General features: G+C 51.3%; 9 protein-coding genes across 11 annotated transcripts in view; 4 read left to right on the top strand and 5 right to left on the bottom strand.

The window, feature by feature from the left end:
• Positions 1-158: 158 nt before the first annotated feature.
• TERG_06465 (uncharacterized protein) lies at positions 159-2687 on the top strand (the record flags this gene model as incomplete). 3 transcript variants are annotated; one of them, XM_003233430.1, is made up of 5 exons in its annotated part: positions 159-302; positions 388-518; positions 599-1151; positions 1209-1968; positions 2041-2687. In XM_003233430.1, 5 exons carry the CDS (start codon positions 159-161, stop codon positions 2685-2687), a joined length of 2235 nt encoding a protein of 744 aa, XP_003233478.1. The 3 variants fall into 3 exon arrangements, with proteins under 3 accessions (XP_003233478.1, XP_047606931.1, XP_047606930.1); XM_047750201.1 differs by lacking the exon at positions 2041-2687 and having other exon boundaries at positions 1209-1997; XM_047750200.1 differs by lacking the exons at positions 159-302; positions 388-518 and having other exon boundaries at positions 669-1151.
• Positions 2688-3035: 348 nt separating this feature from the next.
• TERG_06466 (uncharacterized protein) lies at positions 3036-4046 on the bottom strand (the record flags this gene model as incomplete). Its single annotated transcript, XM_003233431.1, has 2 exons — positions 3036-3421; positions 3575-4046. 2 exons carry the CDS (start codon positions 4044-4046, stop codon positions 3036-3038), a joined length of 858 nt encoding a protein of 285 aa, XP_003233479.1.
• Positions 4047-4889: 843 nt separating this feature from the next.
• TERG_06467 (uncharacterized protein) lies at positions 4890-6803 on the bottom strand (the record flags this gene model as incomplete). The annotated part of the gene is made up of 2 exons (XM_003233432.1): positions 4890-5074; positions 5129-6803. The coding sequence occupies 2 exons, from the start codon at positions 6801-6803 to the stop codon at positions 4890-4892; spliced, it is 1860 nt and encodes a 619-aa protein (XP_003233480.1).
• A 332-nt stretch (positions 6804-7135) lies between these two features.
• On the bottom strand, positions 7136-8902 carry TERG_06468 (uncharacterized protein). The gene is made up of 2 exons (XM_003233433.2): positions 8255-8902; positions 7136-8149 (listed from the first exon to the last, which is right to left on the bottom strand). The coding sequence occupies exons 1-2, from the start codon at positions 8324-8326 to the stop codon at positions 7256-7258; spliced, it is 966 nt and encodes a 321-aa protein (XP_003233481.1). The 5' UTR covers positions 8327-8902; the 3' UTR covers positions 7136-7255.
• A 693-nt stretch (positions 8903-9595) lies between these two features.
• On the top strand, positions 9596-13825 carry TERG_06469 (uncharacterized protein). Its single transcript, XM_003233435.2, has 2 exons — positions 9596-10498; positions 10566-13825. Exons 1-2 carry the CDS (start codon positions 10486-10488, stop codon positions 12875-12877), a joined length of 2325 nt encoding a protein of 774 aa, XP_003233483.1. The 5' UTR covers positions 9596-10485; the 3' UTR covers positions 12878-13825.
• A 165-nt stretch (positions 13826-13990) lies between these two features.
• Positions 13991-16654, bottom strand: TERG_06470 (uncharacterized protein; the record flags this gene model as incomplete). Its single annotated transcript, XM_047748622.1, has 2 exons — positions 13991-15573; positions 15710-16654. 2 exons carry the CDS (start codon positions 16652-16654, stop codon positions 14008-14010), a joined length of 2511 nt encoding a protein of 836 aa, XP_047604608.1. The 3' UTR covers positions 13991-14007.
• A 1232-nt stretch (positions 16655-17886) lies between these two features.
• TERG_06472 (uncharacterized protein) lies at positions 17887-19540 on the bottom strand (the record flags this gene model as incomplete). Its single annotated transcript, XM_003233438.2, has 3 exons — positions 17887-19046; positions 19143-19423; positions 19490-19540. 3 exons carry the CDS (start codon positions 19538-19540, stop codon positions 18500-18502), a joined length of 879 nt encoding a protein of 292 aa, XP_003233486.1. The 3' UTR covers positions 17887-18499.
• Positions 19541-20525: 985 nt separating this feature from the next.
• TERG_06473 (UPF0061 protein FMP40) lies at positions 20526-22390 on the top strand. Its single transcript, XM_047748623.1, has 2 exons — positions 20526-21911; positions 21993-22390. The coding sequence occupies exons 1-2, from the start codon at positions 20688-20690 to the stop codon at positions 22191-22193; spliced, it is 1425 nt and encodes a 474-aa protein (XP_047604609.1). The 5' UTR covers positions 20526-20687; the 3' UTR covers positions 22194-22390.
• Positions 22391-22509: 119 nt separating this feature from the next.
• TERG_06474 (uncharacterized protein) overlaps positions 22510-23018 on the top strand; it is a gene marked incomplete at both ends in the record, with an annotated part of 1424 nt that continues 915 nt past the window's right edge. Inside the window, one exon of the mRNA XM_047748624.1 lies at positions 22510-23006. Coding sequence (XP_047604610.1) covers positions 22510-23006 — 497 coding nt within the window. The remainder of the gene's footprint in view (positions 23007-23018) is intronic.

Below are 23018 nucleotides of genomic sequence, written 5' to 3' on the forward strand. Positions count from 1 at the left end.
CGAGTCGTGGTGGTTCATCTTCCTTCTCATCCACTACCTGTTTTATCCCGTTTAAATAACTTGGCCACGGTCTTTTTTTTTCCATTTCTCTTCTATCTAATCCCAATTTAATACCTTTTCACGACCGACCGGACCGGCTCTTCGTTGGCTCCCCAAGAATGGCGGCCGACGATAGAGCGTTTGCTTCTGGCACCTCGCCGAACACAGACTTAAGGAGGAGAAATGTGCCTGGTGCAGAGAAGAGCAGTGCCAATGTCCCAATTCCCAGCATTGAAGTCGACGGGAAGAAACTGAAGGAGAAGGTATGGCAGTCTCTTGAAACTGGATAGGAGCCTTAAGTGATTTGCTTGTACGGCATGCTAACCTACTACCTGTTCGCTTACATAGTCCCCCTCCTTCTGTGAGATTCTCGATGACTTGGAAGTGTTCATTGCCCCATTGATCTTCACTGCTCTGGCTTGCTTCACTCGTTTGTGGCGCATTGGTCTCTCAGATATCGTTACGTGGGATGAAGCTCAGTAAGAAACCGAGATTGATCCCTTTTCTATACAGGTTTTGGGTATATGGTTACTGATTGATATCTGCTGCGTCGCTCTAGTTTCGGGAAATTTGGTTCATACTACATCAAACGAGAATTCTACTTCGATGTCCACCCTCCGCTGGGTAAAATGCTTATTGGATTGTCGGGTTTCCTGGCTGGTTATAACGGATCTTTCGAATTCAAGTCTGGCGAGAAATACCCTCCGGAAGTCAACTACACCTTCATGCGTATCTTCAATGCTTTCTTCGGTATCATGTGCGTTCCACTTGCGTACTATACTGCGCGAGAACTGAAATTCCGCCGTCCAGCCGTATGGCTTATCACCCTGATGGTGCTTTGCGAGAACTCCTACGCCACGATTTCCAGATTCATCCTTTTGGATTCTATGCTTCTATGCTTCACCTTCACCACTACCCTTTGCTGGGCAAGATTCCACCGACTTCGACATGAAAGCTTCTCCCCCGAGTGGTATCTCTGGCTCATCCTCACTGGCCTGAGCATTGGGTGTGTCTGCAGTGTAAAATGGGTCGGACTCTTCTGCACTGCACTGGTCGGTCTTTACACTGCTGAAGATCTCTGGCACAAGTTTGGAGACCTAAAAATGCCAAAGGTACTCAGGCCCTTTACCCGGATGTTACATTCCGTAGTTGCTAACTATTATGCATAGACCGTCCTTGCTCATCACTTGGGAGCCCGTGTTTTCGGTCTGATCATCGTTCCATTCTTGGTCTATATGTTCTCCTTCTACATTCATTTCCTCGTGCTTGAGAACTCTGGCACCGGTGACGCTCAGATGAGCTCTTTGTTCCAAGCTAACTTGAGGGGTACCAATGTTGGCAAGGACAGTCCTCTTGAGGTCGCCATTGGATCCAAAATCACACTTAAGAATATGGGATACGGAGGTGGTCTACTACACTCTCACGTTCAGACTTATCCCGAAGGATCGGGCCAGCAACAGATCACTTGCTACCACCACAAGGACTCTAACAACGACTGGTTCATCTATCCGAACCGTACTCAGCCGGATTATAATCCAGAAGGTCCAATTGCCTTTATTGGTGATGGTGACGTGATCCGCCTTATCCACGCTCAGACCGGCCGCAACTTGCACTCTCACACCGTGGCAGCTCCCGTCACCAAGGCTCAGTATGAAGTGTCTGCCTATGGAAACACCACTGTTGGTGATGCCAAGGACCACTGGACCATCGAGGTCGTCAAAGACGTTGCGTCAAGAGACAGGTCGAAAATCAGAACTCTTACCACTGCCCTCCGCCTGCGCCATACTGTCTTAGGCTGTTATCTCAGAGCTGGCGGTGTTAGCTTGCCTCAGTGGGGTTTCAAACAGATTGAGACTACCTGCACCAAGGAGAACCGACCATGGGACGTGTATACTCACTGGAACATCGAGTCGCATGTGAATGAAAGACGTATGTACTTCTTTTCTCTCCTTTTATAACTTTATAACATGGGCTCTTTATACTAACATACCTGATATACAGTTCCTCCAAGTGAACCAGGCACTTACAAGTCGCCCTTCCTCAAGGATTTTATCCATCTGAATGTTGCTATGATGACGTCCAATAACGCTCTTGTCCCAGATCCAGATAAGCAAGATGACCTAGCATCGAAGTTCTGGCAATGGCCCATTCTTAATGTTGGACTCCGAATGTGCTCCTGGGACGACAATGTCGTCAAGTACTTCCTCCTTGGTAACCCATTCGTCTACTGGGGCAGTACCCTGAGTTTGGGTGTTTTCAGTCTACTCGTCCTCTGGTATCTGCTTCGCTGGCAACGCGGCTATGACGAACTCAGCATGGCCGACATCGACCACATCCACTATTCCGGCATTTACCCCATTGTGGGCTGGTTCCTCCACTACCTCCCCTTCATGATCATGGCCCGTGTCACCTACGTCCATCACTACTACCCGGCCTTGTACTTTGCTATCTTGACCATGGCTTTCTGTATTGACTGGTTCACTCAGAAGCTTAACCGGAAGGTCGAGTGGGCCATCTATTCAGTCCTCTATGTTGTTATTATCGGCCTGTTTGTCGTCTTCAAGGACATCGTTTTCGGCATGGAAGGCTCAAACCAGCAGTGGAAGAGTCTCAATTGGTTGAGCAGTTGGAAGATTGCCAACCGATAGACGAAAAAAAGGACATTTCAATTCACAACCATCACAACTAGTGCTGGCGAAGAAGTCGTCAGCAGATGAAATGAAAGATCTTCCAGATGGAGCTTTGCTGCCTTGTTATGATTGTAACGGATCAGGGGACTTGGGAAGTTGCTCTAGAGAGGCTATTGATGGCTACACGCCCGATAAAATATAGCAGTAAAAGACTGGAACTTTTTGTATTTTAATAAACGCTTCTCTTTTCGTTATATAAAATAAATTGGTTCCAATGAAATAAATACTAATCATAAAATCGACGAATAATTCCTTCCAGCCTCAAATCCTACCCATGCGCCTATTCGATCTTCTCATGAGTCGAATCTAGTTCTTGATGCTGTTCCGGCTCAGCAGAGGAACCGGCTTTGTCAGGACTGATATCTGGAAATCATGGTCATATTCCCAAGACCCAGCAGGAAACCATTTGCAGCTCAAAACCTCATACCCTCTTCTCTTCCAATACGCCTCCGTAAGATCAGTCCTGGTTCTGACCCAGAAGGTCAAGGGCGAAGTATCCCTGGGCATGCCCGTTTCTTGCTCTCGCTGCTGTGCAGCGGCATCTATCCGTTCTAAAAGATCGTCCTCTAGCATCTGTACACAACGAATAGCCAACCCTTTACCCTTCAGCGAGTCATCAAACGGCATGACAGATACACATGCTGGCTCCCAGTGTTTTATGGCGAGCAAGTCGTCAGGTTCCGGGTCGTATCCTAAGGCGTGGAAACAATTAGCCAGGGGGTTCTTTCTTTGCTTTTGCCTGTGGCACGGCCAGTTGAGATCGCAACCTTTGGGGTAACTATAAATTCACGACCAAGGGTACAGTTTATAAATGTGATAGCACGGAGTATGGGGATATAACATACCGATGCCCTTCTCGATGTCGCCGTCTAGTTCTCCCTCGATGGGCTGAATGCCGAGATTCGGCTTAAAGAATTTTATCACCGCCGTCGCAATGGGTTCGTTGAGATCGACCTTACGCTCCTCTTGATCGGCTGGAGCAGTGATGCCGTTGGTTCCATTGTCGATGCCACGGCCATTTGTGCCGTTGGTGTGGCAATTGGGTTGTTGCTGCTGCCGGCTCTCTTTCGGCTTGTATCTGAACAGGATGGCTATTCGGCCATGCTTGCCAATCCACGGAATGATCTGCTCTGGGGAGTTAAACCGGCCCTTTTTACCGTCTGAGTTGACAGCGACGCCGTCATCACGCCTGAATGCGAAATTTATCAGTCTCAGCACTCGGGGCAAGCAGGGATGGCGGAGCAGCTCGTCTACGTCCAGCATCAATGAGCCGAACTCCTCGCAGGAGCCTTTGGACAACGCAGCAGTCGCTGCCATGGCTCTTCGAGGGCTGTTTACTGGTTAATTGACGGAGGTATAAAAGGGTATGTCCAGTTGTTAACGGTTAAATAGGAGGGATTGGGTCAATGACGGATTGAAGCCCTGGGACAGCATGGATATGCCGGGACTGTCAGGGAGTCTCCTTCGTTCCCACAGCCGCTTCGACGTGGGGTGTATGCAGGCCTTTAAAGACAGTCTCGATTCCCAGACTGTGACTCATGGCAAAAGGAAGCGTTATCGGGGTATCCACTGAGTTGGATACGAGGACTTGAGGGTCGGAAGTTTGGCTAGTTCGTCTCTTTAAGTGTTTGCATTGCTCCCAATATGGATGTAACTAAACTTCCGAGCCACAATGCCCCAACTCCAGGTATATGCATGTTTGCGTTCTCCGGACCTCGGGGGAGCGAAGGGCGTGCGATCTACAGGCATTTGAAGGCTGATGCAACTGTGATAGCAAGGGGCGAAGTTGGCAGAGATGCAGATGGAACTGAGCTGGTCGGTTGCAAATACCGAATGGGGCCCTCCTAGGCCGGGAGAATAAAGATAGTTAACTATCAGATACAGGCAATGCAAACGCTCGGTAACCTTGTCCTTGAAAAAAACACAGTACCGGGAAGCTGTTATTGGTAAGAATGGAGACAATAGATCTTTCGCTACAGGTACCAGCCCACGCTTCTTGTGAGTAACGCAGCTTGAAAGGGGCAACATGAATAATGATACTGGGAATAGGGAGGGAGCAACATGGTCAAACGGCCTGTGCAACGACAACGGGGCCACCCAAGCTTATGATAGAAATCGATGTAGTTTAACCTTGAAACATCCAAACTTCCCTTTGACAGCTTACAAATCATTCATTGGCTCCTTTGGTTCACGACGCTGCGGGCTTATAGATCTCTCTCCTCGCTTTGATGGCGAAAGACGTCGTAGAAACCCTCCACATGACTTGAGCAACCGTCTTCGTTTTGATTTGACTTGAGGATGTCGACGCAGCGAATCCTCCTGTGTCTGTTGGATTGCTTTAACGGCTAGGGATGATTAGTAATACGTTCTAAATAGGTTCAATCCTATGCATAACATACCTTCAAAGAGTTGCTGTATTTTACGGTCAACTTGGGGCGGTGAAAGGTCAGCCTCGATCAGTGCAGCGACGATGTACCAGTACGGTTTGGTCCAGCCCTTCACTCCTTGATTGGGATTTGCTGACGGAAACAACGAAAGCAATCTATGAAAGAGACTGCTACGTTCTTTTTGGCCATAGCTAAACTTGTTATTTTCGTCCCACTCGTCACAAAAAAGGCCCTGTGGAAGGGGTAAGGAGAAGCCAACGACAAGTTGGTTAGCCAGAAAGCTCATCCCCATACGGTATTGTAGGGCAGACTCAATCCGGCCAAGTTCACCAGGGCTGAATTCTCTTTTCCGAGCAAGGAGATCAAAACATTGTTGATGTAGCATAGTATTTGGAGACAGAGAATCCCGGCCAGGAAAGCTTTGAAGGTATTTTCTAGCGAGTCGGCGAAGTCCTGTTATATATGACGATGAAGAACCATATTCACCTCTCATATCGGCTAGTGTGGTGTTGTCTATTTCTGTGTCTTCAGCCAAGGGGTCTCGATTTAGAAGTGTTGTTGGGCGTGCCTCAACAATATCTAAGCTATCCCACTTTGACTGGAAATCAGCTAGAGGAAAACCTGTTCTCTTACGCCAATGACTTTCCCAGTCGTCATTTTGCGCACTGAATCGAATGTCATGGTGATACCCAAGTCTATCGATACTAGTTAACAGCAGTTGATGTACTGTCCGGGCAAATTCAGAAAACGTCTTTGATTGCATCTCTGGAATGATAGACTCGTCTTGGGTAGAAGCAGTAGCAATATCAGAGGAGGTTTGCTGTGAAGAAAGTTCTTGTTGTTCAGTTGAGGTCTCCATTGCGAGTGCTTTGATTAAGGTTGAGGCATAGATGCTTCCACAGGCCCGAGAGAGCGAAGAACTCCTCGCCCACGATTCGCTGGGCTCATTGTCTCTAGCAGCAGATAACACAGTTGCGTCAAGTATTGAGGTAACCGCCCAGCCACCGGAGAAACAAGCTGTTGAAATTACAGTCAGGTCAACACTCGGGTCAACGATGTCTGCAACCATCGATATACTCACGTCGTTTTCGCACCCTGTGGTGTATGAGAAATCTACTTCATCACTACTAGCATCGCCCCCAATAGTGACTGACTTTGTGATTTCGTCGCCATGAGCAAAGATGAAGAGGATGAGCGGCTGCTTTAACCGTAGGGCCAACGCGGATTCTTCGCGCAGGATGTCAAGGAAACTCGACAAGAGAGTAGAAGAAGGTATCACACGCACGTCGTCGAGCTCTGTTTCGAGAAGATGTTGATTGAGAACTACACGCCGTTGGGTATACGGGTTTCCATGTAAATAAGGGCCATACTTGTGGAGTAGTGCAGACGGCTGATCGCTGCAGCACCAAGTCTGTGACGCGCCCTGCCCGTGCAGAAGGGTGTGAAACGCGAAAAAATCAGAATAAAACCAGCCATCTTGGGTTGGGCTGGCTGCATCGTCGAACGCGTCGCTGATTCCACAGACTGCAAGAATTCGAGTGTTTGACCCGACGTCTGGGGGAGAATTCATCACAAAAGAGGCCATGCGCTTCATGGAGCCGCGCCGGTCTCTGAAGAAGCCCCCAAACGTGTCAGGGAACCCTTGACGAAAACCGCTGAGTCTCTCGGCGTTCGAGCTTGCTTCCATCTTGGCCTTTTGCTTGTGCTTGTAGCCCTGGGCTCGGATTGGTACGGAGTCGCGATGGGGTAGACAAACGGTGTGTGGCGGTTGGATGCGCGAGATGTTTGTGGAGTAGAGAAAAAAAAAAAAAAAAAAGAAAAAGAAAGAAAAAGAAAAAGAAAGAATATTTATCCTTGTACCTTAGTCAGCATTTGTTTAGTCAGCACAGTAGAGATAGTCCTCGATTCAAGATGGAGAACAAGATATTATTATTATTATTATATTAGGGGGATTGTCTGAATGTTTATGTCGTCGAAGATGGAAGAAGAGCTTCTTCAAGCCATGTAGAGTAAAGTAGATGCATATAAATAAAATTAAAATATAATAGTAAAACAAGCAGAGGCAGAAAGGAGCTGAAAAAGAGCCTGAAGGACAGGGCACGTAAAAAAAGGGGGGTATAAAGCAAGTATGTATATGGTTTAACAGCATCCGCCAGTCCATCCACGATTGCCTCTGCGCATGGCATCGTTGACACCTAGATTGACTGTCCGCGGTACACGCCCGTTGCCGGGCCCGGCTGAGGCACCGTAGCCCTTGACTCCGCTCCGCCGGTCGTTTAAATCGTATCTACCATGCTGTATGTTCCTGTATATTCGTTCAGCCACTTCTCGGAACGCCCGCTCGACATTCTCCCCTGACTTGGCGCTGGTCTCGACGTATCTGACGACATTGTTCTGTCTGCACCATTCTTCGGCTTCTTCACGGGTGACACGCTGTGTCTTATTACTTTCATTATCAGCATTATCATTGTCGGGGTTGTCGGCGTCCTTTTCTTTGCCCTTGGAGTCGACGAGGTCGCTCTTGTTGCCCACCAGTATGACCACGATCCGCTCTTCGGCAATTTGTCGCAGGTCTTGAAGCCATTGGGTCAACGAGGCGAATGTCGGGGGCCGAGTGATGTCGAATACTAGCAGGGCGCCAGATGCACCGCGGAAATAAGACCTTGTGATGGACTTGTATGTTTCCTGGCCTGCTGTGTCCCAGAGCGAGAGCTTCATCCGTTTCTGGACCGGTGGCTCTGAGGGCTTGGTGGGAGGTGGAGGGAGTCCCGAGAGGCTCCGTGGGGACGGCGGTACGGATTTGTCGCCGGTGAGCTTCCCGTTCTTATTGGTATTATGGCTGTTGATGGTACCTGTGAAGGAGGCCGAGGGCGAGAGAGCGGACGGAGTCGATGCGAGGGAGGTGTTGTCAAAGTTGATCCCTATCTCGTCAGACGCCGGCGGGCCAACAGGCACTATCCTCGAGCCGAACTCTACCCCGATAGTCACATCGTGGGTGGTGCTAAAGCGGCCCTCGCACAGGCGAACAGTGAGCTGTGAAGCAAGGCAGGTTAGCGATCGCAGCAACAAACGCACGAGGCATCAGGGGGGAGGAGGAAAGCAATTGAGGGACCGAGAATGGAAGATGGACTTGCGCACACTTGATTTACCTGTGCCTGAGTCACCGATACAGACGAGCTTCGCAATGAAATCCCATGGTGGGCTTGACATGAAAGCAGGCTCCCACTCGGTGCTTTTTCCTTTGCGTGAAGAGGGGGGGGGGGGGGGGGGGGGCGGTTGGCCGGTTGGCGAGTTCTTGCTGTGATAAAACCGTCAACACAACAAGGCCGAGGGAGCACCCGGGACCTTGGAAGAAAACCAGCAGGCTATTACGCCGTCTGAGGGGAAGAATATGGTTAAAATCGTGGGGTAACGAGAGCAAAGAGGCGTCAACTATAGATTGGGTTGAAGATTGGGCATCGAACTCGGCGAGGGAGATAGTTATTTTATATAGGGTACCAAGGTAGAGGTAGCTTTGACGTGCAGCTGACTGACGGCAGCGGCGAAACAAGTGCCGGCCAAAGAAAAGAAAAAGGCGGACTTGGATCTATGGAGGAAGAAACAGAAGAAAGGAAGAGGAGAAAGAAGAAAACTGCCGGCGAAGAAGAAGCGACTGTTGAGTGTGTAGTTATTATTTGTCTGTCTTTTGCGGAAGAAGCAAGCAAGTTGGGTAAAGCACGAGAGAGAAGCGACAGGAAGCAAAGAGGGCGCAAGGAGGAGAATGAGGCGGCTTGCTCCCTCCCCCTTGCGGCCTGGCCCTGGGGGGCCCTGGACGAGGTACTACGGTGTACTCCAGCAGCGGCAGCTAGTAGGGAGGATACCAGGGAGGTACTTCGGCTGCGACAAGCTGCTGCCGAACGTCATCTCTCCCAGGAAGAAGAAAACATAAGAATAAAACATGGAGCAGAAGAGACACAAAAAGGTGTGTCGTCTTGTTCAGCCTTGGGATACGAGGAGAGAGAGGCTCTGAGATCTCTCACACGGCATACCTGGTCCGCCAGCTGCTTTTCAGGTTTCATCCGCGCGAGGACAGCCTACAAGGCAGGATGGACGGCCAGCTCGACTCTCCTAGCAACTCTTCTGGCACTACTCTCGCACCTCTACCGTCCTGTGGCCCTGAAGTTATCCGTGAACCGCGAAGAAGGGCCAGCTCTTCTTCTTCTCCTCGGAAGTTGATGCCGCGTCTATTCCAGCTCACTAATGCATGCTGCTACTGATTGCTTGCTTGCTTGCTGGCTTGCTTGCTGCTGCGAGAAATGGGGCTTGGTGGCAAAACGTAGATAGCGGGAGAAACCTGTCTGACTTCTGCGGAGTCCTTGCAGCTCCTGTCTGAAGGTCGATCGTAGAACCGTCTCGATGTATCAAGGCGCCGATGAAGCTGAAGAGGACGGCTCGGCCGCCGTCCGAGGGGCGTTCAGTCGATGCGTTAAATAAAAGACCGGCAGCCCTTTGCATGGCGGGATTCAATAACGTTGAATTAATTATTATTACTGACGCTGCTCTAACCCCTCGGGCAGCTGGTAGGCCATGTTATCTGCGAATATGACTTGTGTTTAGCTTCGAGTCGGGACGTTGGGATGACCGTCTCACTAGCAACTAGTTAACCTAAGTAGCACTGCCTAGCGAGCTCTTCCGCTGACCCAGGACTGATGACTCGCGCTCCAGGCACCGACTGACGCTGCCCACGGCCAGGCAGCAGCCACGGCCACATGTCGAGTGCACAAGTCCTGTCATTGTCATCGTCATTGTCATTGTCATCGTCGTCGTCGTCGTCTTTTTCTCCCGCCGAAAAGTGCATGTCAGGTGACAGCGGCACATGACCGGAGACTTGCTTACCTCAGCATATCGTCACCGTCACTTCGTCTTCGCTTTCGCTTCGTCGAAACTTCGAACTTCGAACTTCGAACGTCTCAACTTCGTCGTTTTGGCCTTTGGCTTGTCGGATTCTCGGCTTCACTCTCAGCGTGTCCCTTGTCTGCGGCTTCTGGGAGCCCTGCGCTGGAGGAGGAGTCTGCGGTGCTGTGCTGCCTGCTCTGGAGGCTAACTACTGCTGTATATTGCTTCTTAAACCTTCCGAGCGCTTCTCAATAGTAAATGACATAAAACAGCCGCTGCTGCGCACACACACAGAGAGCTCCCGACCAGACCAGACGCTTCTCTTCTCGGCCATAGATGGTCTCTGGTATGAGTCAATCTGCGATCCATGATACGAGATAAGCTTGTTTGCGAAGAAAGAGAGCTGCTGGTATAGAAGAGCTGGGTAGCCTCTCATACGTCACAGACAAAATCACCGACCACACGCCGCCTACCTACCTCCCCTGGAGTGAATCATGTTTTCAGAATGTGCGATACCTCTCCTATACCTCTCTTCTTACTGTCACTAAAGCATTTTTGCTAATATGTACTCTAGATGCGTCCCGTTTTCTCTCACAGTCACAGTCCCGAATAGCACCCGGAGACAGCTCTCCCCCACGGGAATTTGGGGATCGAAGCCGGAGGCCTGATCGACAGGCCACCCGCCCACCTCCGTCACGGCCTTATCTGCAACGGGCGCTTGGGAATCCTTATTCCTCGACAGCTTCTCAGACTTTTGCATTCTCACCGCGGTCATCCGTGCATCACGCACCGCTTTTCCACAGCAATAACGAGCACCTTCCCGAGGAAGACGACGAGCGAGATGCTGCTGATTTTTATGCCCTGCAGAGATCAAGGCGGCATTTTGGCGCAAGCAGACTAGCAGAGTCATCCGAAGGGGACGAAGGAGAGGACAGTAAACACTCGGAACACAGTACAGGCCAGGAAGATGAATATAGTAGAGGAACGGGGATACGAAGCTCGTGGCATGGGAAGGCATCTGTTATCGGGCCGGCAGGGAAAACAGCTACCAAGTCACTGGAAGAACAGCCGGAAGAAAATGAGGAAGATGTGTCCGAAGGGAGCCCCAGCTCCGGGAAGGGTAGAATGGTCGAGGTTCGACTAGAGGACTCGATAAAGACAGACGCTGTGAACGTTGATTATGACGACGATGACCCGCCTCCGGAATTCACTGCTGGTGGACCACCGATACGCCAATTCCAAAATCAATCAAGTCACCTGGGTGATGATGATGATGATGAGTTCCAGACCAATGCTGGATTTATAGACCGAGAGTCCGACAAGCAGGCCTTGTTAAACAACGCTAGACCACCGAGCTCCATCGCCTCTGAGATGCCTACTACGTCGATGGCCCGTGGAGATCCTGAACCTCCAATGCATGACATGTTTTGGGGACATATGTTCTTACTTTGCTTGAGTGGCCTATTCGCTACCTCGTTCATTGTATATCTTCACACTACAGCTCCCACTAAACTCCCGCTCCTCGGAGACACCATCTATGCCACTCTACACTCTTCTTTCGGCCTCCTAGGAACATATACAATCATCTCAATATTTGTGGCCTTGCTCTGGCTAGCGCTGTTGCGGTCCTATGTTCGGCCTCTGGTCTTTACCATGCTAATTGCGGTTCCAGTCATCCTTATTTCCTTCTCATTATACCCTTTCATTTCTAGTTTCAAAGGCACCTGGCATGGGTCTAGTATCCAGGATAAGGTAATGCGCTGGGGGTCGATAGTGCCTGCGGTCATGGCTGCAACCTGGATCTACTCCGTTGTTAAGGGCAGACACGCAACAGGCAAGGCAATTGATATCCTAGAATTCTCATGTCGTATATTAGCTGCGAACCCGGCACTGCTTCTCCTAGGATTCGCCACGATAGCCCTCATTGCGCTCTGGAGTTGGGCATGGATACTCATGTTCACCCGCGTCTTCCTCGGTGGACATCTCGCATCTGGAGGCAAAAGATTCTTCATCATCGATATCGGTACATGGTGGCTAGGCGTCTACTTTATTCTTGTTTACCTCTGGTCCCTCGGCGTTATTGCAGGCATCCAACGGACTACCACTGCCGCCGTCGTTAGCCAGTGGTATTTCCACCGCAACGCCACGCCTTCGCCTACATCTCACGACGTAATTCGTGCTGCCTTCACTCATGCCCTTACTACTCTGTTTGGAACGATATGCCTTTCAACATTGCTGTCCCTTCTTGTCCGCATTCCTTTAATCGTCCTCCCGCGCCGTATATCATCTATGCTATCATTAGTTGCCTACTCTTGTGTACCCACGCCAATTGCCGCTCTCACCAACCCTCTCACATTAACATATGCTGCCATTCACTCCCAGCCTCTAGTCGCTTCAGCGCGCAGCCTCAACCAGATGGTCTTCCTAGCCCCCTCAGCCGCAACGGCCATGACGTTCCATCCACGAACATTCTCCGACGCAAGTCGTACAGACTATTACTCTTCTACTTTAATGCCATACCGTCTGGCCAAGATGCTTCTACACGCTACCCGGTTCATGATGTCTCTTGCCCTTGGTTTCGGGGGCTGGGTATCTACTGCCCGTAGTCTGCAGGTCTCTGGTGCAGATGGTAGCAAGGGCTCTACCATGCGTGGCAGCTTGTACGCCTACATTGTTGGTTTGATCGCGGGAACGATTGGATGGGGCGTTCTATCTGCCATGGAAGGAGTTCTTGCCGGCGTCGTCGATGCCGCTGTCGTTTGCTGGGCGAGTGAAGTCGGCAGTGTACGACGAGAGGCCCGCTACTGCCGTGAGGCCGGACATCTATTTGGCGGCGGCAGTGCGGACCGTATGGATATAGAGGACAGGTCACCGCGGTTTGACTAGTGGTTGTAGTCCGCTGACCTGCTCGCGGGGCGTCACCTCCCCCCTTTTTTTGGAATCCCGTCTTTGAAATATACGGGTGTGTCGAGGCTATTGCCATCATTAGGGGTCTTCTTTGATTTGCCATGCCATGCTTTGCTTTGCTTTTGTTTCAATTATGGTATTTTTTTTGTTAAACATTGCATGAGCGGGGGAGTACCTGTAAATACAGCTTTGCTTCTTTTTTAAGCCACCATGTCTTTAGTGTCATTATTCACCCAGAAATTGAAAAAGTATCAAATTATCACTGTTTATACTACTTATATATCTACGAGCATGTTAGTTGGAAGACGTAGAGACAGAGAGATCGAAGAAGTATTATCATATCTAAGGTCAACGTGTGGTAAATAATACACTCACTCCAGGGAGTAAAAGAAAAGAACAGACAACACCATCATTTCTGAGGTCGCATATTCAATTCATCGCAGAAACCATTTTTGTTTTGCCCCCTTTTCATCCTTTCTTCACAGGCAGATAAAATAAATCAGCACCCAGCCATCCGTCCTTTCATCCACCCCCACGCCCTGTTGCGCAATACTCCAGGCAAAATTAACAGAAAAAAAAAGGTGAAGTAGATAAGTTGGCAAGCAAGTAAATTGAAACAAGTCATCAAGGACGGTACGAGTGATGAAAAGGAAAAGGGGGGTAAGTAATTGAAAAGGAAAGGAAGTAAAAATAGCGCTGGTAAAACAAGCAGTGGCAGCAGTAAGCGGCAGGTCTGAAGGGCAGTGATCTTTCTTGGTATCGTGTCATTGATTAAAGAGGAGAATGGGCAAAGAAAATATTGAAGATAAAGTAAGCAGGCCGAAGCAATGGTATCGAGTGTTTGAAGGAGCAGGCTGAAAAGTAAAGTAAATAGGAAAATATGACTGTAGACGTAGGCTGATGATGGCTAGGCTAAATGAGACGAGACAAGATCAAAAGGATGGAGAACGAACGGGGAAACGGGGGTATCAGGCCGTAAATCTCAGGGAGATGGATAGAAATATTCTAATAATGCTAAAAAAAAAAAAAAGGGGGGGGGGGGGGGGGGGGGCTGTTAAGAGAAAGAGAAAGAGAGAAACGGTTAGAAGGCGGGTAGCGGAAAGAGGCTGCTACAGGCCCAATCCCAATCTACCCTTCCACTTGACTCCTTCTCTCTCACTCCATTCATTCAGGAAAGCCCAGGCAAACCGTACTGCTTCAAGGGGTGTTGATGCGGTGCCCAGCGGGAGGTAAAAGTCGCCTCCGTACTCGCCTAGTTTAAGCTGTTCTCTTCCTCGATCGGCGGAATTTTTCAATCGTTTTGACCAGGTGTTGGGATAATGCTGCGTGAGGACCGAATCAGACAGCTCGCGGGATCCTTCGAGCCATAAGCGACGGGCAACCTTATACGATTCAGGAAGTCTGGTTCTCAGCTCCGCGAACTCTCGTCGCTGTTTCTTGGTTTCTTCGCTGGTTACGGTGTTGCCGTCACTGCCGGGGGTAGGGGCAGGACTATGTTCATCCGGGAAGGGAGTGGTTGCTAATCGTTCGAGGTCGAGAGAATGAATGGAGTCGTGACATACCGCACCTAGGAGGAGACAGAGGCCATGGAGGTGTGGATAAGAGGTTGTTCGATTGAGAACAGATTGCCAGTATGCTATTATAGAGCGCCAACCGGTGGAGTTGCCGACTTGTCGACTGAGAGATTGGAAGCGTTGTTCGGCAATGAAGGCTAGAACAAAGCAGAGCAAGGCTTCGACTGCAATTGTGGCGCTTAGCTTGTCATCCTGGATATCATGGCTGGTGCTGTATTTGTGGGTTGAGTTGCGCTGTGAGGCATGTTTGAGGTCACGGCCCAGGTTGACAAATCTCTGATATTCGTCACGCCAGCCGCGGCGCTCTGAAGGCTGTGTGCTGGAAGATGGATGGCTTTCCACAGATAGAGACTGAGTCATCTTCACGCTTGTTGCGCTGCCACTTGGAGTCTTCATGTCACTGTCACCGGATCCCACACGGCGCATTGCAGTCCCCTTGTATTCCTTTTTAGGGGTGAGAAATTGGTCCTGCGAGGATGCAGGCGGGTGCTTAGTAGCCGAAGTTGATCTAGGAGTCTGCATGCTAGGTGTCGGAGCTTGGTCTAATGGAGGTGGTGCAAGTGTATTGGAACTCCGGGGCCGTTTTAAAGCAGGCTCCTGGACATCGTCTCCATCCACGGCCTTTGGTCGCTTGTAACCTGAGCTAGGCTCACGCTGTTTACCCATGGATGTAGTAGTGGAGCTTCCCGGTTGGGGTGATGAATTTGATGGAGAACTCTTGGATACAACAATGGAATCTGGCAGCCCCTTGGATTTCGCGGAGGTTTGCGTGGGTGTAGGTTTCCGTTTGGATGATATTTTTAAAAGAGCCTCGATTCGCTTCCTGTTCTGGCGACCATACTTTAGTTTGACGATCAGCTTCTCCTTTGGAGCTGTTGTCGTGATTCTGGGGGTTGGTTGAGAAGCGGCTGGCTTTGAAGAGGCCGTTGATGGTTTTGGTGGGAGGCCTGCAGAAGAAGATATACTGGCCGGTTTCTTCTCAGCAGCCAGGGAGGATTGCTGCGACTGTTTGGTTGATGACGAGTTCGCGCCCGGCTTGGGTTTGCTGGGCATAGCCTTGTTGGATATGCTGGATATGGAACTAGAGTGAGAGCGGGAGATCTTCTCTAGCCCGTCATCGGGCAGTCTGGCCAGTTCTTCCTCTATGTCTGGCGGGAGGGTCGGGGAGTAGAGGTGGCAGGCAGAGGCTGAAGCTCTCATTGTCAAATGGAAGCGTTGGGGAGAGCAGCTCCGGCACCATCTGGTGGGCTCTTCCTGTCTTCTTTGAAGGAATTTTCTCCTTTTCCCTCTCTTCCGGCTGAGTGGAGAGCCGTGGCTTCTTGCGCGGCGGAGAGTCCTTTGGCAGGCTAGATTTTGATGGCGGGAGCTTGGTATTTTTGTCTACCCGGCCGGTGTTGGCGGGTAACGAGGGGCTGTCCTGCGCTTTCTGCTTGGTATCATTACTTCTGCTGCCAGTCCGAGTGTCAGGGGCGGAGGTTGAAGAGGTAGCAGGGGCCGCGGCCTGTGAAGGGTGCTGATAGTGGTGGTGCTGGTGGTTTTGTTTGGCCTCTGGCTTGGAGCTATTCGACTGCGGTCTGCGCAGTGTCTTGTCGGAGTCTATACTCCCCGGGCGGCTGCCGTTGGTTCCATTGGCCCCGTTGGTGGACGGGTCGGCTGCGCCAGGCAGCGGAATTGGTGGTGGTGGGGGGGTCTCCAGGGCCTTCTTCTTGTAATCACTCAGGGTGATTTTCTTCTTCCGCCTGGCCAGGGCGTCCTGCTGCGAGGCGGTAGTAAGTGGCGCCGCCATGCTGACGGCGCTTGAGGGCGGTCTCTGGTCCTCTTCTGGGACTATATTCCCCTTGTCATCCGACCAGCCTCCAACCGAGACCAGCAGCGTGTCTTCTCCCTGGTGGGGGAGAAAGGTCATATACTGCAGCTGTTCCTCCTCCGGAGAGAACAAGGTATTCTCTCCCACTGCCCAGTTGCTCACGAAGCGCGATCCCAGCCGGTACGGCTTCTCGGTGGGCACGGACAAGATGTATGGATGGGCGGGCAGGACGTCCCGGGAGAGCTGCTTGAACTTGCGGTCGACGTCACTCAGATACGTAGAGTAAGACCTCTTCCCAGACGACACAAGCGACGGCTTAGACGGTCTGTTATCGGCGTGTGGGCGTGGTTGCGAGCTGCGACTGTCCGCCGACATGGCAAACGGTGTAGTAGCAAGCACAGAAGCGTGTATATCGAATTGCGAGGGCGGCGGACGGCTGCGAGACGAGAAGGAGGAGCGGATATCGACTGCGGCGATCGAGGGCTAACATCCAGGCCGGAGAGAAGGGCGTTCTTTCAGGTAGGCAGGCAGGCAGGCTCCTTTTTTCTTTCTTTCTTTTCTTTCTGCTGCAGGCTGTCGAGATATCAGAGACGTTATGAATGAGGAGGCATTGATTGAATGCGCCAGGCCAGCCCATTCACCAGGAACACAGCAGCAAAGAGCAACACAACAACAGCAGCGGTGGTGGATGGGGGAAATGTCTAGACTCGCAAAAAAGATCCCGCGTTCATTCACAGCATCTCTCCGATCGCATGTTTCCAGTGTGTATTCCGGGCTTGTGTTGGCGGGTGGCTGGCGATCCTCCTTTGCGCGGAGAGGGCGTGTTGTTATGATTTTTTTTTTTTTTTAACCTGCTGTGTTTGCCCTCTATTTCTTTCTTTTCTACCGCAGTAAAAGCGAGCGTCAGGCAGGCGTAAAAGCGAGGGGCAGCAGGCCGTCTCTCGTCTGGCCCTGGACGAGAATGTGCAAGAGAGCGTTTCCGCTGTGCGAATTTGCGGTGGCTCGTTTGGCTGCAGCGTTTCGGCTGCGGTGCCTGGCTGTATGGACCCAACCTCGACGATGCGTTGGCCGCCGGAGTGGGCGCTTCCCTTCTCCTCGTCCTTCAGGCGTCGGGTAGCCACCGGACAGGCGCGATTCGACGGTAGACGGGCTCGCTGGCTGGCTGGCAAGGGCGGCAGCGTCTGGCTGTCACCGGCGGGAGGGCGGAGGGCGGATCGCTGGCGGAGGGAGGCGGCAGAGGAGAAGAAGACAAGGCTCGGGGCGGACGGCGGCGGCGAGGTGCTTCATCGCCCTCGACTGCGGTCTCTCTGCCTGCTGCTCGACGGCCGTGTGCGTCTTGGGCTTCGTCTTCGCGGGCGGCGTCTTCGTCGCTGGCAGTCGTTTCGGTGGTGGGAAGATCGAGATGGGTCGAACTAACCAACTAGTTAACTAGTTAGTTAGCTGCTGCTCGCTGGTGGAACGACGGCGAGGAGACTTCGGCTGCGGGCGAGAATGACGGCGGCCGCAGAAGTACCGCTGCGTCTGGAGGAGCCCGGCTGATGGAGAGACAGGGAGGGTGAGGGTCCCTTTTGCTTCTGCTCGTTCTCGTTGCTTTTGCTGGCGGTTGAGCACTTGACGAGATCATTTGGCAGCGGCCGCCGGCGGATGTTGGTTATGCATGGTGTCTACAGACCGGATGAGAGGCAAGTGGTTGGTTACTGCATAGTTTGTGAAGGCTCTGGCTGACTGCTGTCTCTTCTAGCTGGTCGACTTGAGGCTGCTGGCTGTGAGGCTGCTGTTGGCAGGCATCAAGTGCGGCCATCTCGATACCCTTATACATATATATCCATGACATATATATATACATACACGACAACGAGATGGATGGCAGGAGTCTAGCATGAGGGACTCTCTCTCTCTCCCTATATATACATGTGTGTGTGTGTGTGTGTGTGGACGTCTTCTACGGCGTTTGCTGGTCGAGGTTGGAGATACATCTCGCCGGCCTGGGAAAGGAACCCTCATTCAACTTCAAACGTCTTGGACTCAGATGGTGCGACGGCTGACGAGGCCAGAATCTACCTGCTTCAGTGCCCGGTTGATACTTGGATAATATAGCATCCAGGCTGTTCGATGGTTGGCGAACTATGCAGCCATCTCCCCCGGTCTATATCACATCACAACTCTCTTAACAACTCAGCAATATAGCCAACCAACTAGTTATTATCACTATTAGTATCATTACGATCGATCATCGGGATCAAATTTACTCTTCCAGAAGGCCCGGTAGTGCTTCTCCCTGCCCAGTCGAGATATCTCATCGACCTCGTCCGCCGTCAGCCTAAACTTCACCACGTCCAGGAACTCCTTCAGCCTCTCCTCCTTGCTGCTGGTCGTGAGCGTCACCACATCCTGATCGATAGACCACCGGAGCAGCACATTCCCTTCACTCACGCCGTATTTCTTCGCCAGCCGACTGACGACTCCGTCGACGGGGCCGCCCTTTGCTCGTGTCAGAGGCGTCAGCGGAGCGTACCCTTCCACCGCGATGCCCAGTCGTCTATGCACCGCCAGCAGGTCCCCGTGCTGCAGGTAAGGATGGAATTCTATCTGGTTCACGGCCGGCTTGATGCTCGCGGTTTTCATGATCGCCTCCAGATGGGGCTGCAGGAAGTTGGACACGCCGATCGAGCGTGCCTTGCCGGACTGCTGCACTTGCTCCATCTCGGCCCATTTGGACTGCAGTTCTTCGTCGCTTTGGGCGAAGAAGGGCTCGTGGATCAGGTATCTATAGTTAGTAGTCAGTTGCCAGCGTCAGCCCTGGTACTCATACTTCACTCCCACAACGTAGATATCAGATAACCAGTAACTTAGCTCTGCGTACAGGTCAACGTAGTCCACCTGCAGGTTCCGCAGCGTCCTCTCGATGGCATCTTGTATATCACCGATGCCCTTTTCCACCTTGGCCGTGATGAAGAAGTCCTCCCGCTTCACGTTGCTCTCCTTTATAGCGATTCCCAGCTCTTTCTCCGTCCCGTAGGCCTCTGCGCTATCGAGGTGTCTATATCCCGTCCCGATGGCCGTCGCCACGGCATCAACGGTGTCCTGGTCGATGTCTTTGGCTCCGGCCTTCTTGTACCATGCTGTCCCTGTCCCGTATCCAAGCTGTCTCTCCGTCAGTAACTCACTAGTTATCGACTGGCCGAGTTCAGAGGCAATGAGCTAGCTTACCACTGGTACCGAAGCGCCATTCTCCAGCTTCACAGCAGGCACGGCAGCCATCCTGACAGCTCTCAAAGTAGTTTCTCCCAGGGCAATCAATAGTAATAGTCCCGTCTTTCCAGTTTATGTATTCTCTTCGTATTCTCGTAGTTATATTAACTCCTTGATCGGCTATGTGCCTGATGACATCATCTCCCGGACTTTTTATATACGGGCTTTTCGGCTGTTGAGTTGACCATCAGACGGCAGACATCAGCATCAACCTGACCATCGGCTACTTCGCATTTCATTCTCTCGTGTGCATCCCTCGCTTGGTCTGCTGGCAATTGATACATTCCCTTTAACTAGTAACGGGGGACCCGACCAGTTCCATGCTCTTGAGAAACCGCCTCCCGCGCCGGATCCCGCAGTCTCCTCTACGTCCTCGCCTGTCCCAGATGGCCTCCCATCTCATCCACAGCAGCAGCATCAACAGCAGCACAGCCGGTGCCGGCGATGAAAAGGACCAGTTATACTCGTCAACTACGACGACGGATGCTCCGGGTGTCTCGCTGGCGGACATCACAAAGACAAACAACTTCACCTCCAAGCTCCCCCCAGATGCGGCTTTTGATACCCCTCTGGCTTCACACAATGCGCTCCGAGAGCATTTGGGTCCCCGGCTAGTCAAGGGTGCGCTGTACACCTTCGTCAGGCCAGAGACCACTTATGAGCCAGAGTTGTTGGCCGTGAGCTCTCGTGCAATGAAGGACATCGGCTTGAAAGACGGCGAGGACAAGACGGACGACTTCAGGGAGATGGTTGCAGGAAACAAGATATTTTGGAACGAGACGGATGGAGGCGTCTATCCTTGGGCTCAATGCTATGGAGGTAGGTTTTGTTCCTTGATTCGGGGCCATATTTTTATGCTATGAGATATACTAATCCCATTATTTAGGCTGGCAGTTGTATGTTCTTTCCTGTTTTCTGGCATTCATCGAACAAAATATATACTTATCAATGACATAGCGGCACTTGGGCCGGCCAACTTGGTGATGGAGTATGTCTATTTCATTATTATTATTATTATCATTCCAGCTTCACCCATGGGCACTGACATGTGAAAAGCGTGCTATTTCTCTCTTCGAATCAATAAACCCGACAACAAACAGACGCTATGAAATTCAGCTCAAGGGAGCGGGTCTAACCCCATACTCTCGTTTCGCCGATGGCAAGGCAGTCCTCCGCTCCAGTATTCGGGAGTTTATTGTCTCCGAAGGTTGGTAGCTGTCAATGCATCTGCAGACTTGACGGTAAAGCTCACCATTCTCTAGCACTAAACGCACTGGGTATCCCAACTACCCGCGCTCTGTCTCTAACTCTCTTGCCAAACTGTAGTGTCAGGAGAGAAAGGCTAGAGCCCGGTGCCATAGTCACTCGTTTTGCAGAGTCGTGGATTAGAATTGGCACATTTGACTTGTTACGTGCTAGAAGTGACTTGAAGCTCACCCGCCAGCTTGCCACTTACGTTGCCGAAGATGTATTCCATGGTTGGGAGTCACTCCCGGCTGCCCTGCCCACTACTCAGGACAAAGAAAAACCTGTTGATGGAAAATTGATAGACAACCCTCCTCGGGGAGTGCCCAAAGACGAGATCCAAGGTGAGAAGGGAGCAGAAGAGAACAGGTTTGCTAGGCTATATAGAGAAATTGTTCGGCGCAACGCAAAGACGGTAGCTGCCTGGCAGGCATATGGCTTCATGAATGGCGTGCTCAATACCGACAACACCTCCATTTTCGGCCTGTCGCTTGACTTTGGCCCATTTGCCTCCATGGACAACTTTGATCCAAGCTACACGCCCAACCATGACGACGAGATGCTGCGGTACTCATACAAGAATCAACCATCAGTGATCTGGTGGAATCTGGTGCGTCTAGGAGAATCATTCGCCCAACTAATAGGAATTGGCGACAAGATTGACGACGAAGCCTTCCTATCCAATGGACTGAGCGAAGAACAAACGTCAGATGTCATTGCTCGAGCTGAGAAACTCATCGACCAAGCTGGAGATGAGTTTAAAACGGTTTTCCTAAATGAATACAAGCGCCTCATGTCTACACGTTTGGGGCTTAAAACGCAAAAGGAATCTGATTTTAATGAACTGTTTTCGAACCTTCTCGACACTCTCGAGAAACTAGAGTTGGACTTTAATCACTTCTTTAGAAGGTTATCAGGACTCACCGTGGCGGAGATAGATAGCGACGAGAAGAGGAAAAAGGCGGCCAGCTTGTTCTTCCACGACGAAGGCGTTGGCGGCGTCGGAAATACTGAGGAGTCCGCACGGGAGAGCGTTGCTAAGTGGCTTTCATCATGGAGAGAGCGAATAGTAGAGGACTGGACCGGTCGTGAAGATGAGGAGCGGATACGCTCCATGAAGGGAGTGAATCCAAAGGTGAACGACAACCAAACCATTATTTTTTTCTTTTATGGGTTTTATCAAAGTATGAGTGCTGACCTACTTTCTTTCTCATAGTTTATTCCTCGATCGTGGATCCTCGATGAAGTGATCCAGCGTGTTGAGAAGCAGGGCGACAGGGAGATTCTGGGTCGAACCATGAACATGGCCCTCCACCCATTCCAAGAAGAATGGGGCATCAACAGGGAAGAGGAGGAGAGATTCTGCGGCGATGTACCCCGATTCAAGAGGATGGCAATGTGCAGCTGCAGCTCATGAGTTCCTTGCTCTCCCCAGTTTGTTTTATCTTGTTCGGGTCTGGACCAGTTAAGACCCTCGGGTAGATATGATGATATATCCCCTTCCTTGACTGTGGCGAACAAATTCAATTCTATTTACTTCATGACGTTTACCTAGATTCAATGCGAGCGTCAATTCAAAAATTGACTTCATCACTCTACTTAAACTCCAGCATGGGCCTCCCTAGCTCTCACCAAATGCTCCATACCTTGAGCAGAGGCTTGTCCCTTCCTTTGATATGCCCGTTTCGGGAAAAGCCCAAACAAATAGCAGGGCCCGCTCCAACTAAAACACCATGCATAGAGCTACAGAAAGGGCTAGAAGATCCGAGGGCCGCAGACACATTCCAACCGATGGCTTCATTAGCAGCGATGCAGGCAGCTATTCTGGTTCCAGCAGTGAAATCGGAAGTGTCCGAACAGCTAGCAGTGCTGCCAATGGGGAGGACGACGAAGACGAAACACTCCGTCGAGCCTTTAAAGAAAGTTTGAGGCTGGAAAAGGACCGTCAGCGACAGCGCAGGGAGGCTGAACGGGAAGCCATGCTCCGGGAAGAGGAGGTCCGCCGACAGTCTCTCCGGGAGGCTCAGGCAGAAGCCAGGAGAGCGCAGCGGGCGGCCCAGGCGGAAGAAGAAGCAATTCGGACAGCCATGGAAGCAAGTGAACGGGAGCAGGAGGAGGCGAGAGCAAGAAGAATAAGGGAGAATTTGTGGCTTTTCGAACAGACAGTGGAACAGTCGCGGAGAGAATATGCAGCTGGCAATGGGCGCGGTTCTCAGAGGAACTACCAGCGGTTCTCTAGGGA

The sequence above is a fragment of the Trichophyton rubrum genome (assembly GCF_000151425.1).
Source record: "Trichophyton rubrum CBS 118892 genomic scaffold supercont2.7, whole genome shotgun sequence".
Lineage (NCBI taxonomy): Eukaryota > Fungi > Ascomycota > Eurotiomycetes > Onygenales > Arthrodermataceae > Trichophyton > Trichophyton rubrum.